The sequence below is a fragment of the Ascidia mentula genome, chromosome 4, assembly GCF_947561715.1.
Source record: "Ascidia mentula chromosome 4, kaAscMent1.1, whole genome shotgun sequence".
NCBI lineage: Eukaryota > Metazoa > Chordata > Ascidiacea > Phlebobranchia > Ascidiidae > Ascidia > Ascidia mentula.
The window spans coordinates 11,307,365-11,323,584 of record NC_138569.1 but is presented as its reverse complement, the minus strand read 5'-3'; the positions used below and the strand labels follow the sequence as shown (position 1 = coordinate 11,323,584).

Sequence of the window (16,220 nt, the reverse complement as noted above, 5' to 3'; positions counted from 1 at the left end):
CACTAACAGGAGACCAGTAAGAAAAGATAGAACTATTCTTTGATTCACTATACCTACCACACATTGTTTAAAAACGGTTGTTACTTGCTTCATTTCATCAAGAGTCTGTGCTGTCAAGGAAGTGACAGTTCTTGTAATATTATTTCTAATTTCTCTCCGACTTTCAAAAGCTGCATCATCAGTTGATTGGCTTTGTAATTCTGAATCCTGTTAGTTAAAGTACAGACCTGATATTGGTTAAATACATTTGTATCAATGTTATGTTAACGCACAAATAGTTATTTAGTCACAAAAATTTAACCAACTATCTTTTGTCAAAACATAAATGTCCAACAATTTTGTCAAACCAGGACTTAAAACATGCAGAAGGCATTCTTCAACACAGGTGTGTTTACGTATTGCTAATAGCATCCAGCGACAAGGATAGTGTCACAACTAATTTCCAAGATTATAGCTTATGTGTATGTCTAATACAGACAAACTCCTTTATCCAAATATTCAATTTGCCAAACATTTTTTGGGCAATTATATTGAAATATGCTAAACCATACATGTTGTTAACAGTTTGTTATATTGCCAATATGCGATAACAGAGATGCTGTCTCTCTCTCTTTCATGGTTAGGTTCGTCTCAAGGCAAATATGTTATTACATAAACCCAAATACTGTAGAGAAGATTGTGGCATTTTCTTTGCTATATCATGCCGAAAAACGATCATAAAATAATTGTGATAGTTGACATAACGTTTGAATTGTCAAAGCACAATAAAAGTGATAAAAGCAAAAGATTATTAAAAGTGATTGCACATGATGTCATTGGGCTTACACAATGAAATAATGGTGTTTTCAAAGCAACAACATTATTTCTTTTTACTCACACTGTGCTAGCCATATTTGTGGAGAAACTTTGGCCTATGTGGTTTTTAATTTAATGTCAACATTGAAAAAAATTTTTACCGAAGGCCAGGGCGTCGTTTTTTTATTGCGAGTCGAACATCTTGAGACAAATTGCCGTGCGTGTCGAATAGTAAAAATATCGTATCTGGTAACTAACATGAGAATGACCATATTTCGATTACATGAATCTTGTACTTCTATAAGTTTAGAATACATGTTGAAATAACGACAAAACAATTAAAAACCTTGCTTGTTGTATAGGCTGCTATGTCTCTTTTCGATTGAACGAAAAATATTACTTGTTTTGTAACAATGCCACGTGTTCGGTAACAATGCTCCATGTTTGGAAACAATGGTTAGTTTAACGCGCTTATTCGTTGAACGTTAAAGCAGGCATATGCGTCGATTCCTATTTTCCAGAGCAGGTCAGCCTAACCTGCAAAATACCCAGGTTAGGCTGCCTACCCTGGATTTGGACAGTTTCCGTCGTTCTTAAAGCTGATATACCCGCAATGGCAACCATTATCTCGCATCGTGCGATAGTTAAATGCTCGCTTTGTGTCATTGATTGTAACGGTTTATTCATTAAAGTGATGTACCGCAGCTTCGGATTCTGGAATTCATTTGCCGAATCGGCAATAATTTTTAACACTATTAAAAATGATAGTATCTGATGTGTCTTTTCTGCGTATTACACAATCTTACACACTGCGCTAAACCTAACGGGAAATAAACGACGCCTTATGATTGTTCAGTGACGTAACATTTTCGTAATTACGTAAGGCTTGGCATTTACTGTCCCTGAAGACATATCTTTAAAAAACGCGAGTCTGTAGTGCTTGATAGCATAATTTTTTGGTCACGCCCGGTACAAGATACATTTGGAAACTACCAACGACAGCCAAGACAACCTTAAAACCAAAACACGAATAGGTTTTTGACGATCTGACGATAACGTAAAACAATTTTTAGTCGAACCGAATTTAGACGATTCGGATCACTAAAAAGCACTAATCCCGTAAATTGACTCGACACTCGCAGGACCAGTCCATCACTAATATGTCTCAGAACGTATGGGCCGAGTAATGATTTTACTTGGCCTAACCTGGAAACTTAAACAATCGACGCCTATGAAAGCAAGTGCTGGCTGGTTTTTGCATGGATTTTGTGCAAAAATTTATTGCGGTTGTGTTTATTTAGCCATCTAAACAGTTAATTTATCTTGGGTGGGGATCCCAAACGATGATGCCATCAAGTTTTCAATACTACGTAACCGTTCAGTTAAATGCTTTTGTTTGATAGTGACTCGAAATACAAATTTCTTCCCAAATATTTGTTAACAATAAGAAAAATTCTGTCAATAAGAAAATCGTTGGCGTCGAATCTCCAAAAAAAGAAAACTAGTAAGATCGATGTGAATGTTGCAAGATTGGCTTGACCGATATGTTAGGCTAAATTAAGTTACTATAGTAATTTAATTTATGGACATTTGTAGATAACAATAGCGTTTGTCTGTTCGTAGTGCTGCAAACCGGTAACTTAACATTTATTCATGCGGTCTGTGTCGAACAGTGGCATCGTGTGTCGAACACTTACAATGGCGAAAAAGGCATAAATCGACACCCTGCCGAAGACTATGGTTTGGGATTTACTTTTGCAACTAATCAGACCCATCTGTAATGGAAGAATAATGTACAAATTATTCACATCACCTGATTAAGAACAGTTATTAAACCAGCAGCATAGTCCACCACAAGCTGTGGGTTACTAGACTTCCCCAGCTCTGCTAGTTGACCAAATGTTTTGTTACGAAGCCATTGTATAGTGTCTACTTTTGTTTCTGGACTCAACTGCACAACAATTGACCTAAAATCATGCATGTATTAAATAAATCTATTCCATTTGAGTTAAATCCATAGAAATCAATGATAATTAATAAAGTTTGCATTTGTAACCAGTTGATCACACATGAAGTATTTAATTTACCTATTTAGCCCCACACTAAATGTTCCAAGTTCATCTTCAACAATAATTTGCAATGTTAAGTCAAAATTGTTGTCTCTGAAACCTAACGGCAGGTACGCCTGAAACAAACCATTCTCAATTAAGCAACCAATTATCATGTTTGAACAATTAAACCTCGTATTCAGAAGCAGTGCCTCTATAAATTATGAATTCATCGGTGACTATACTATCTGTATAGCGAATTGCTAAAATTGTGTAAACCAATAGTGATATATCTTCATCCTCCCATCCAAAGCATTGAAACCTTGAAACATGTTTACAGGTTAACTTCTCATGTAGCTATGTATTATCTGTTTATAAGGGTGCAAATGCAAAAAATAAATTGAATACTGCCTATCTTAGCCAATATATTGTATATTGTAGGATGCATAGTATAACATGCAAAACAGAAACATCAAAAAAACCTTTGCAATATATTCAATATTTACCTCACAAGTGTTTCCAAGACATAAATGTGTTCACCTTGAAAACTTAAAGTGCAATTACCATTAACTGGTGGTTTGTTAGCAGATAGGACAAGTTTCGAAAATCCAGAATGATTGTTGACCTTTATCTAGTTATTAACATCATAATATTCAATACATATGCTATAGCATAAAAAAATTATAAAAAATTTACACAAATATCGCAAAGTGTTTTTAGATACTTCAAACAATATTTTTAACTTACAGCCAGTTCAAATTCATATTCATTACAAGATCCCATAGCGCCCGCACGTATGACCAAATATCGTCCTGTTGATCCTGTGGTAGTTGTTAAAGCATTCAAAGGAAATTTCCACCGCCGGTCAGTGCTACTATTTTTGCAAAATGCTTCCCAGGAGTAAAATACCTAAAAAGGTTTACAGTAAACATACAATGCCCAAATCTCATACATACGTAGTTTCACCGAAACTGTTTGCAATGGGTGTTGCATGCATACAAATTAACACCTCATCATGATTTAAAATTGTTCTACCTATTTAAAAAAAATCTGATAAACCACTTTATTGTAGTAATATTCAATACTTCATCGGTCTTTTCACATGTGTCACATGATCCAAGCAAAGTAAGGTGATGTGCCGAACTTGTTCGCAAAGAAGACTGATGTTGGCATGACACACATGTCACTGTTACTGTTGGTATAATATTTTGCACAAAATTGATCTGTAACATTTGAATATGCAATGCTAATAAGTAACAATAAGTTAAACAAAAACTAATGCAGCTTACACTTTGCCATGATGATACAGGTACTTTCCCTTCCTTAAAGGCAGTTACTGTAAAGTTGTATTGAAGTCCCGGCAAAAAATTCATACCATCAAATCTTATAGTTTGACCCTGCATTATTGCAAAACAGTTGTCTTCACCCTGCACAATATGAGATAATAATACAATATGGTTGTAACATTTGTCTGAAAAGAATTGATACAGTTGACATAAAAATGTAATTTTTCATTAAAAGAATACATTTTTTTTTCAAAGTACAATTAGTCATTGGTTACTCCTCATTCGGTTAAGCTAATTCTAACATAATTAGGGACCAATGATTCTTAATCATTTTCCTGAAACAACCCCAAAAAAGTTGCCCTTTTTTTGTAATTGAGATTGTAATTTCGTTTTTTACCTTCATGTTACCTAAAAAAATAGCATAGTTCAATTTAAGAGATTTTTACCAACTAAGCAGACTTAAAACAAATGTCTTCAGACAATCTGGAATTTGGCATAATTAGGATGATTAAAATCTGGATAAACCTAGGTTTACTGTACTTGTAAAAGTAATAAAAGTGTGATTAATTACTGAAGTATTAAAAATACCAAACTAGGTTTTTTTTTTTTTACTGAAGTTGACTCAAATCATTACGTTCAGTCAACAAAGTTTAAATAAAGCTACCTTCATAAATATACTTGATTGTACCTTTGAAACAATGCCCCCAAATGTACCAGATGAAGTAGTCATTGCTTCACAAGTCCAGTTAAAATAAATATCAGTTTGCTGTGTTATATCCAAATCAGGATCAAATGAAGAACTTGCATCTAGAACAAGTTCTGAAGATTGCGATACTGTTCTATATGTTCCACCAGTAATTATGACAGCTAATGGTGTTGAAATAATCTGCAAGTATAAAGGATATTTTCAAATTAACAATTTTTCTAAAAAAAAACAGTAGGTGTTTTGTCTTACTACTGGTTTAACAATCTAAAATAATTTCAAAAACTTGGGACTAAGGCAGATTAAAATAGATTGGACATCATTTTCTCATCAAATTTTCTGACAAATGCAATCGGAGCAGTACTTAAAATATCTGGCTTTGATTGTAATTCTTAATAGAAGCAATGTAGGTTTGGCATTCTTAAAGTTATACATAACTAAATTGTGATTTGATAACAAAAAACAGGTGTTGACTATCCACAAAATGATAGTACCTGAATTTGTGTTGAAACTGTATGTTCCAATGGGGTTCCAATAAATGAAGCAGTGCATACCACACAGTATCGTCCAATTTTTAAAGTCAAGGGACCAAGTACCAGTAAAGGAGTTCTTGCAAGAGGCAGTTTCTTAAAATAAGGGTGTTCTTGTGAATGCTTAAAAAAAGACTAGTCACCACCATCTATGACATAGAGTAGAAGTTTTATTAAACTATACCACTATAGTGGCGTCATTGAGATCTTCACAATTAAGTTGTTGGTACATTTTCCACACATATTTTACAATGTACTCATTACAACCAAATGTTTCAATTTCAGTTTCAATGTAGATATTCCGCGAGCGGTAAAACTTTGACTGGTTGATGTTGTTTCCAACAAAAGCAAGATTTGGTGGTTCACAAACTAGCTTTAATATTGTGATTCCAATTTTTCTTATTAACTGAAAAGAAAATCCAAAAAAAATACAATAGTAACATATCAGAAATATACTACATAGTTCCAATGTCATAATTTAAATATACAATCATAACACTCAAATATACAATCAAATACAATCATAATTTACCCTCGATGCACTATTAAATGAAATGACTGTTATAACATACTCTCCCGGCAAATCATATTTATTTTCAGCCAAAGATTCTGTGGTGTTGAGAACATTTCCGTCACCAAAATCAATGCTATGCACTAGTTTTGTTCCCTACACAGCAACAAATCATGGTAAAAGGTGTATATTATTTTACCAGTGTGCAAACTGCATTTACCGCATGGACATTAATATTCAAGGTGACAAGTTCATTCACATATCTTTTGTCATTATTTGTTAATGATATATCAACATCAGGGGGAATTTGAGCCTAGAATGAAAATAGTGTAAAATAGTTTCAGCAGACACAAAAAACTTATGCAGATCTTACAGTTACAAGAAAAAATCTGGCTGATTCAGAAATAACATTGTTGGCTACAACAGTAACATTAACGATGTATGGGCTTGCCACAGTCAAGTCATATTTGGATCCAAAACTTGTGGATGAATGAGTTGGTTGTTGAATGTACCAGCTGAAGGTTACATCAGTGCCCACTTCCACCAAAGCCGACAAATTGTATGAGACATTGACAGCAATAAACTAAATCAAAATATTTAATTTAGCAGTTTACATTCTTTCTGCAACAAATAGGCACTGAAACTCATGTGAAAAAAAAGGAACATAAGAAATTACAGACCTCAAAGTAGATGGTACCGAAGTTAATTGCAAGTTATAAAAATCTAAAGCGAGTACATATATTTAACAATATCATGATTGTTGTTATATCATTGGATGAAATTCATATTTGTGCCATAGAAAATCAACAATTTACTTACACTGTCTGATTTGATGCCAAGAACTTGTAGACCAGCAATTGGTTCCCTTACAGATAAGCTGACCTTTTCATTCAATATTGTTGCATTGTTAAGAGCTTCAACGAATATCTAGTTAAAAAGTACACACATTTAAACATGCATTACCAAGGAAATTCCAATCAGGACAATTGTAATTATACATGGTACTTTTAGCCAACACTATTATTTAGAGTCAAAACACTGTAACTTCTTCAATAGGGAAAAATGCTGTGCAGCTACTCACAGCAGGTATTTGACCCAGTTTTGTTCGTAGATCCATCTATTTTAGGGGTGTCCAACCCATAGTGCCTGACAGATTTTGAAATGACATAAACTTACTTAACAATGATATAAATTTACAAGAACTTCTACTGTATTAGCAACTGGTTTTTATAGCAATTGATGGACCACATCTGAATTTAACAATATTTTAGCAAGATATATCAGTGAACAACAAATATTATTGTTTCAAACACTATCTGTCTTAGGTCCAAAACTACAGGGCAGGGAAATATTATCTTGTCAACCTTTAGCCAATAGGTTTGACACCCCTGATCTATTACATTACATTGTAAAGATTCAGTTTAAGGGTTTGTGAGTCTAATAATATATCAAGAAAAGCAGTGTTTGCATTACTACACATAATATTTTAAAAAATATCAAAAACTATGTTGCTTTGGTTAAAAGATTAAAAAAAATTCTGCAAGATTCAAAAATATGCTTTCGTAAATACCTATATGAGACATCATACATCAGTTAAAAATAGAAACGCTTCATCAGCTTTGATCTTATTGCTCAAAAACATTTTGATTTAATCACTTTCATTTTATACAGTTCAAATATTTAACGTAGAAACTTCATGTAATTTTATAATTTGTCATAAAATGTATCTTTATGTTGCAAAACAGTATCATATACTAAACAACAAAATATGTGACTTAAAATACCATGGCAAGGTAATAAAGACCAAATTATTCTGTAATGGTATTTAATATTGGCATGTACAAATGAAATCATTTAAGATATTTTATGTGATTGACCAAAACATGTGATTATTTGGAAGTCCCACTTTATACATTCCCCAGATGTTGTCTATGACTACAGAGATGCTTTTGCTCTTTCATGTAGTGAGGTTTGTCTATTTGCTGACAAAAGACGTGCAGTTCAAACTGGAAAATTGGCTATTTTGGAAATAATAATATCGTATTTTTCTCTATCTATTCTCTCCATTTTTTAAACAAAAGGTCTGTGCAACTGTGTAGCTTTAAAGTCAAATTCGTAATCGAATGAATCACTTATATATTCTATGAAATAAACCAGATAATAATTCATGCAATGAACCGAAGTATTTTTTAACTAATGGCCCCTCTGCAATAGGGATAATGCGATGGATAATGTGTTAAATGGTTTTGTTTGTAGGTTCATGCAAAACAACACTCTTTGATGTTATCAAAATATGTTTTTAAATACTTACAGTATAATTTCCACTGACAGAGTAAGAATAATGTTTTTGGGCAGTTGTTAAATTAACTGGAGATCCTAAAGATGATGGTGATCCATCACCCATGTCAAAAACAAAAGAAACATCGTTGCCAACAGATGAAGCACTAGCCAACACCTTAAATACACACAAAAAATGTTGAAACCTAATAATACTAAATTTAAAAACTGGAATGATTATGATAAGGGCTGCATAATTAATAACTTGTTACATATCACTAAGTCAACCTAATTTTTATGTACAAAGTTATCAATGGCAAAGCTATGTGCAAACAAACAATTACATGTCGACATCAAACAGTGTCTTGTTTGATATCTTATATGGTCTTACGTTTATTTGATTTGGATAATTTTATGCCCAATATGCACACAATAGCAATAAATGTTTTTTAATATAATCAAATTTTAGTGGTGATATATAAACTTATACTATTGTTGCAACAGTTGCATGGAATGTCCTAAAGAAAATTATTATTATTAAAAAAATATCAACTTACACTAAAGTTTTGCTGCATAGCAATTGTTTTCCTTTCAACAACCACTCTTAAATTTGTCAGTGGTGAAATCACATGTACTGTTGTATTTAAATGGTCCCAGCTTATGTAGTTGGACGCATTTAACATCAAAAGGTATGTTGTTATCTTTAAAAAATACGTCAAAATATTTCACATGTTTGTATGCTAACTTAACATATTAAATATCTTTCAGCTAATAAGACATGTTAAGAACCGCACAACTTAATACAAAATATTATCATGGGTTTACTTCAGTAAAGTTCCAGTTAATTGTACCATGAACAGTACATTTGGATTCAGATTGTACTTTTGTTTTCACATCAACAAATTGCCAAGTATATATCACACTACTTCCATTTGAAACGGATGCATGAAATAATGAATTTTTTCCATAAGCCACATAAAAAGGGACAACTGATTCCAAATGCTCAACATGCAAACCTTAGAAAAGACAAAAAGTAGGGTATGTTTTGGCTAGTTCCAAAGACGTTTTGAAATGACATACTGAAATTTCCGCTTTATTGTTAAAGCATATTTCTCAGCCCTTTTTACATTTTGTATTGGGTTAGAATTTTTGTTTTGCGGCATAAATCCACTAATACAAAATAAGTAATAAAAATTCATACCCTTAATAGGTTCTTGAACATATAAGGTAAACGTTTTCACCATTTTATTCAAGGGATTTGATATCTCAAGATACACAGTATATTTATAAGGATGTGTATATGTAAAGTTAAACAAGGATGTGTTTGATACAGTGTCCTGAAAAGTGACATGTGCCTTCCACGAATATAACAAGTCTGTTCCTTTAGTGACAACAGCCTAAACAAAGATACACCTGTTGACTAAACCAAAAAAATTGCAGGCTTTATACAAGACCTCAATTGTAACTTTCTCTCCAATTGAAACAGCATTATTTGGTGAGTTAATTTTTTTTAGTGTTATGTTGGAAATTCTTTCAATGATGGTTACAGTTTTTCTGGTGATTTGTTTCTTTTCTAGACAGTTTGAAGCATTTAGCCACACCTCGTATACACCAGTTTTATCAAAGACTACTTCTAGGCGACTGGAATCTAAAAAGCAATAAAAACACGTTGTACTAAAATAAACAAATATTTTATAAAAAATTAGATTACTTGTGTACATGTTCACAATCGTGTTGTTATTTGCATCAATTATCTTCCACTCGGCAGTAGAGCAATTATTTATTGGTAAAGGTGATGCAACTGATACATTGTTATAAGTTACACCCACAAAAGAAACCAATTCCGCCGCTGGTCCATATCCATTTTTGGTGTCATTCGAAATTATATCCAACAAGCTGATATTGGCAACTACCAATAATGAAACTGTAAAATTTTCTGAACTAACCTAAAATATATTAATGGTCTTAGTGCAAATAGTTGCAATATTTTAATAAAAAAATGTACTTCATTTTCGGCCATCAAGCAAATGATGTATTTTCCAGGGGTTGTAAAAAAATGGGAAAAATACAAAATTTCAAGTTTAGATCCCCAAGTTTGTGAAGTACAACTTTGTGATGATGAAACCTAATAACATTGTGTCAAATCTAACAGAACAAATCCATAGATCCTGTTAAATCAAACTATGTTTTAATACAGTAAGCCTCGATCAACCCAAATATAATTTAAATCTACACAAATTTCAATGAAATTGGTGGTACAAGGATTTGTGAACATCATTTCACAAAAACTTTTCGATGAGCCAGAATATTTAATCCAGACCTTCAAAATTTATGCATTTTACATCCCGAAATCAACATTTGAGTGGATTTTCCTCTTGCAACCATGCATTCGCCAAACTATGTTTCAGCTGTGTTCATTAGTAACAAGTACTTACAGGTAAATACTTCCTTAACTGCATTTTCTCAACAACATTGTTACAAAGTGTTCACTTTACTGAATCAATGAATGGTTATAATCCAACACATTTTAATCATTACGTAAGGCAGGGGTTCTTAACCTAGGTTCAATGGCAACACTTCAGTGGTTAGACAAAGATCCACTGATTTACAAAAGACCTGCAAACAGTTCAGGCTCTTTTAATTGATTGCAGATGCAAAAACGTCTAGTTGAAGTAGACATAGTGAGGTTGGATTGCAACCATTAAGTGGTTTCACTTCCATGATGCAATAATAATCATGACAGCTATTTGTATCGCATGAGTTAAGATGGCAATTACCGGGCACTTGCATGAAAATTGTTCCTAGTCATGGCTGATATAAACAATCAGCACCCACATGTCAACATTATGCTTAAGAAAAGGGTGTTTCAAAACATTTCATACTCTATTTTGTTTCAAGCCTGTTCATTCTAATAATTGCTTCTTATTCTTTGTGGTACCGGGGTTCGACAAAATTCTTGCAGAAGATCCAAGAGGTTTGGTAAGAAATATGTGTTAGAGTGCATTTATGAACCTGCACAGCCTTACAAAGATGTTTAAAATTTAGTTGGAATGTCCAAGCTATATTCAACTAACGCCGTAATATTACATGCAATGACATGACAAGCAGGATCGCCCCACTGCACAGGTCCTTGCTTGCCGATTACAGCTAACGTATCGCGATCATGAGGTTTGCAGGCTGGCAGCCCAGGGCACTCCATGTGGTTCGTGTCTGTTGATTCGTACCTAGTTTGGTAACCAACGGATTGACGATTGACCAAAAGGTACCAAGCGGAAATCTGTGTGCGTGCTAGTCTACCGCTAGCCCTGTGCCACATCTGCACTGATGAGACCTTATAGGTAGAAACAGTGTGTACACCTGCCTGCAGCTCTCAGTTCTACATCTTTTTTTCTTTTTTTAAAAGAAATGAAACTTATTGAATTTGGTTTGATACAATTTTTAAAAAAACAATAAAATAAGAATAGGTAAAAATATAAACAATGTGAAATACACATACCTTCCATCGAAATGTATTGGCATTAGCCTTGTCTGTGATGTTAAACCAAACAAGCGTATTTTCTGATATAACTTCTGGAACTACACTGACAGTTACACCTTCCACAGGAGACTGAACAACTATTTCCAAACGGGTGGAATCCTCACTCAAGTCATTCGACGCTTTTACATTGGAAAAATAGTTATCCTCATTGAAGTAAATATGTGAAACCTAAACATATGTTTTAACAATTCCCAGAAGCAACCATGGTAAATAAATATATTGCAAGTATATGACAATAAATTTTAGAATAGCTATGCTTAAAAAATAACAGTCTGTTTGGTGTTTAATATATACCATATCACCATGTTTATTCCCTGACATGTCACCAAATTTCCACAATACAGACACATTACTGCCACTGTAGGAAGCTGTGTATGTAACATTATGACCTTTTGCAATGGCTGTTCCATAGGGTGAGTTTGTTGTAACCACAAGGTCTGTGAATTAGTTAATATTTAAGTTATTATAACACCACACCACACATATGTGGTAGATTTACCTTTTACTTCGTCTAGCACTCTTATGCGAACAATTGATGATTGATGACTTATTTCATTTGAGGCATTTAAAAGAACATTGTGGACTCCAAATAGCAGAAAATAATGAGAAACATTTCCTACAAACACAGATAGTTTGGGTATAAATAACACAGTGGTTTAAGTTATGACGAAATTTAAAGGATGATTATAAATTCAATGGTGTACAATAACCTGTAGTGTTGCTTATTTCATGTGACGAGTTGGTATCCCAAACTATTAAGCCTGTAACATTGGTTCCACCAATAATTTCATAGTGAAAATCGAGCAAAGACCCACTCAAAATTAGTGTGTTTTCAGGGGCTAAAACAACTGAAGAAATTGGCTCTTGGATGCACAATGAAAAGTTCTACATGAAAAATGCACACAATTAACCCATCATATAAAAGCACGAGAGGTATAATAATCATTGTGCTACAGGATAATGGAGAAACTGATGATGCCGTTTTAGGCGAAATATATTTTTCTCTCAATAAATCGATCTGAGCTGTCTAAAGATCGCTGTGTTGGGATTTTAATACATTATTATTGATACGGTGTGCGATCGACAGCCTGCCAGGGGCCTTTGGTTTTTTGATTCAGTTTTTATTTACTAATCACATTGCTACAGGCAGTACCACAAATTTTTTAGACTTGTGAAGTCTCATATTTCCAAAACACGCTTTTTTACTTGTGAATTACTATCAAAAGCTATTTTCAAAGATCGCAAACAATTGGTAGAAAGCAATGAAATGGATTATAAACCTATGATAAAGTTACAGAATATATGCTGAATATAGTACATTGTTTTATTTTTTTCACCAAATTGTATCCCAAGTATGACACACATGCCCTGCTTTGCACCACTGTAGTAGATTGTATTTTATTCATTGGATTTTAATAAAATGTAATGTTTGGCCTTTTTGCTCTGCAGGCAACCCTCAAACTAACCAAGTCATTTCTAATCTATTTTATTGCTGAATATTCTTCAAAAGCATTTGCATTAAAAACATTACCATTGAATGAGAGTCTGATGATTTCAAGCTATAAGCTCTGACATTCCCAAAATATATCCCAGCCTTGGCATAACTATACACCAGCACAGAATTGTTTGACAAAATAGTTTTGTCATCCAAATTCCACATATATCCAAAGAGGAATGGTCTGCAATGAAAAAGTTTTGGGTCTTGTAAAAAGTGTTTAAATTTAGGTCATAGAATAATTTTTTAGCATATTTTATTTGCAGTAACTTGCCTTTGTATTGTCATAATGACACTCACGCTGAAATTAGAATTAGTAACATAACATGTATGATCCATAAACACTTCCATTATCTCCACTGTGTAAACATTTACCTGCAATAAAGAATACAGTTTATAGCAGACATGGGCAAACTCTGGCGAAAATTAGTGTCACTTAAAACAGGGTTTCTAAAACTGTGTGTCATGGGACATATAGCGATTTAGCTGCAAAAATTTTACTCAAATTGCTATACAGACTACCACCATAGGCGCTGACTTTGAAATTTTTTCGGGTATGCCAAATTATATGACGTCATAAAAAGCCAAATATCTTTCTTGGCGCTAGATAGGGTGGCACTATGGTAAGGCTTGCAGTTTACAAATTTCATGCAGAGCACTTCTACCGCCAAGCACTTTTGCAAATGAACGCATGTTTATGTGCGGTAAGACCACTTTGAATAAGAGATTTCTGATAGTTTTGCTGATAGTTTCACCGTTCAAGGTGCCCCTGGTTTTCGCAGTCGCAACAATATTTGTCAGTTTAAGTAAGGTTCGGTCCAAGACGCTTTTAAACCGCTGTCACAAATTATTGTTGTGTTTACTGCTTATGTTCAACTCAATGCTTACTGGGAACCCAATGAACATTATTACGCACAATGCAGTAAACATCACACTATAGGCAGTGACACTAATATTTGGTGAAGCAACATCTCGTTGTTACCTGCTGTCCAGAAACTCGTTGCTTTGGGAAAGTGACAACCGCCTAAATCTAAATGCATGACGAACGTTGGTCAGATTCTTGGGTTCCGGGTATGCGAGGCATACCCGGCATACCCGTGTTCGGCGCCTATGACTACCACTGCATTTGTCATTTTCCTTCGAATGGCACTACTTTAAAATAAACAATGTTTGGAACCAAAATCAACCCCGAATCAAAGCAATTTGTTCACCTAACCTGGGCTACCTGTTTTTTTCCTTTCATAACTTCAACTTACTTAAAGTTTTGGTTTGTCTCAAATGAATCCGACTACATTTTGCAACTTGAAGAGAAACCCTATATTACAATTGTTTAAAGCTTTTGCGTATTCGAGTAGTTGCTCTGCACGTAAACTTATCTATGAAACATAATTATAATTACTTCCATAGAAGTTGATTCCATAGAGACAGGATTTTGGATAGTTGCAGTAACATTGAAAATTCCACTTCTTACGTACACATGTGAAATGTTATAATAATCGGAAGATGTATGTGAAGTAAAAACAGTGGTGTTATCACCAAAATCCCAAAACAAAGTCACATTTTTGTTATTTCCTTTTATAGATACAGTTGCAACATAAGTCAGATTAACTTCAGTTATATTGTCAGCAATAAGTTCCACATCTAAAATAAACATAAAAAAGGATATGCGTACCAACTTTCAAACATATTTTTCACAATGTGTTCTAAATGGCTACATATATTATATCAAGTTATACAATATTACAAACCAATTGAGTGAATATTTATTCAAGAAGAAACTTTTACAACCCACCTTTCAGTTTTTCGTGCAGTAGGAATATGGTCCAATTGCACAAGTAACTAACTGAATTATTTGCACATATTGAAACATTGAAAACTCCAGAAGTAGTATAATTATGTTGCAGTGTAAACCCTTGAGCTATAACTGTTTCATAAGGTAATGAACCATCATTCCAATCAATGAAAAACTCCGTGTTATGAAGTGGAGAAAATTGGACACCAAACTAAAATTCACCAAGGGTAAACTTTGCAAACACAAAATTATTTTACATTTAATCTGTAATATATTCGTGGTAAACACAGACATAGAAAAATATTGGCAATTGACATACATACTGTGCTAAAAAAATAAAAGTGGTGTGAAACATGAAAAAACAGTTTAAGCTACCTCACTCATTCCAGTTGGTAAGTTAGATTTCATGGATGATTCAAAAACAAGCAAACCACTTAGTTTCCCCCTTATGTCCACAGATGTTTCAGTCATAGCACTGTCATAGTCGTTTGAAACCACAACCTTAAAAACACACACTTTTTATTGCATAATACTTGTTGTTGTCAAACAATACCACTTCAATCTTGCACAGAATTTTTTTTTTACGTTCATACAGCTGTCTCTGTCTGTATACATTCCTTAAATAAAAGCTGATTTCTCCTTTTAACAACAGCAGTGATGCCTCTTGTTAGTCAAATAAACACAATTAATAGTGGTTTTGACGTTTCTATGGTTATTTTGACGAATTAATAAAAGTATTGGAAATAGTTTTATAAAAAAAAGTACAAAAAAACAACAAAGAAAAATTGGCTAATATACCTTTAACTTTTGAATGGTTGCACTGAAGGCAAATGACATTTCCAACTCATCTTTCAGCAATATTTGTGAAGTTCCACCTTCTTTTGAAAAATTATATGGAGGAGAGTAAGATTCAGTCTTTTTCAAGCTCCCGTCAAGATACCACATAACATCTGCTTCAATGTTTTCATCTACTAATACCTTACAGAAAAAAAGTATGCATGAAAATTTACACCTAAACAAAAATTTAACCAGAAGTATTCATTAGCAATAGGGCTAATAATGTTTTTGCAGCATACTGGAAGAACGATTCTGATTACTTACTGATAGGTGAAGGGTTACATTAGAACCAAACAAAAGTATTGAAGGAGCATCAACAAATTTGAGATCTGTCAGTTTTACCATTTCTTCAGCATGTAAGAAAATTGATGTATTTGAAGTACTTATATGGTTTGAAAGCATCATCTG

The 16,220-nt window shown here is 33.4% G+C and overlaps 1 protein-coding gene across 1 annotated transcript in view; it reads right to left on the bottom strand.

The window, feature by feature from the left end:
- The window catches only part of LOC145899396 (polycystin-1-like), a 51,517-nt gene that overhangs the window by 19,341 nt on the left and 15,956 nt on the right, over positions 1–16,220 (bottom strand). Inside the window, exons 24-56 of the mRNA XM_082988152.1 lie at positions 16,077–16,217; positions 15,774–15,953; positions 15,351–15,476; positions 14,976–15,186; positions 14,583–14,824; positions 13,458–13,558; positions 13,220–13,367; positions 12,399–12,573; positions 12,188–12,304; positions 11,983–12,125; positions 11,647–11,856; positions 10,156–10,275; positions 9,862–10,096; positions 9,605–9,798; positions 9,352–9,547; positions 8,976–9,166; positions 8,708–8,851; positions 8,185–8,328; positions 6,693–6,800; positions 6,247–6,456; positions 6,094–6,186; positions 5,895–6,029; positions 5,547–5,768; positions 5,327–5,458; positions 4,818–5,015; positions 4,133–4,270; positions 3,929–4,066; positions 3,591–3,752; positions 3,350–3,474; positions 3,036–3,165; positions 2,883–2,980; positions 2,609–2,762; positions 58–207 (exon numbers count right to left, since the gene is read on the bottom strand). Coding sequence (XP_082844278.1) covers positions 58–207; positions 2,609–2,762; positions 2,883–2,980; positions 3,036–3,165; positions 3,350–3,474; positions 3,591–3,752; positions 3,929–4,066; positions 4,133–4,270; positions 4,818–5,015; positions 5,327–5,458; positions 5,547–5,768; positions 5,895–6,029; positions 6,094–6,186; positions 6,247–6,456; positions 6,693–6,800; positions 8,185–8,328; positions 8,708–8,851; positions 8,976–9,166; positions 9,352–9,547; positions 9,605–9,798; positions 9,862–10,096; positions 10,156–10,275; positions 11,647–11,856; positions 11,983–12,125; positions 12,188–12,304; positions 12,399–12,573; positions 13,220–13,367; positions 13,458–13,558; positions 14,583–14,824; positions 14,976–15,186; positions 15,351–15,476; positions 15,774–15,953; positions 16,077–16,217 — 5,211 coding nt within the window. The remainder of the gene's footprint in view (positions 1–57; positions 208–2,608; positions 2,763–2,882; positions 2,981–3,035; positions 3,166–3,349; positions 3,475–3,590; positions 3,753–3,928; positions 4,067–4,132; positions 4,271–4,817; positions 5,016–5,326; positions 5,459–5,546; positions 5,769–5,894; positions 6,030–6,093; positions 6,187–6,246; positions 6,457–6,692; positions 6,801–8,184; positions 8,329–8,707; positions 8,852–8,975; positions 9,167–9,351; positions 9,548–9,604; positions 9,799–9,861; positions 10,097–10,155; positions 10,276–11,646; positions 11,857–11,982; positions 12,126–12,187; positions 12,305–12,398; positions 12,574–13,219; positions 13,368–13,457; positions 13,559–14,582; positions 14,825–14,975; positions 15,187–15,350; positions 15,477–15,773; positions 15,954–16,076; positions 16,218–16,220) is intronic.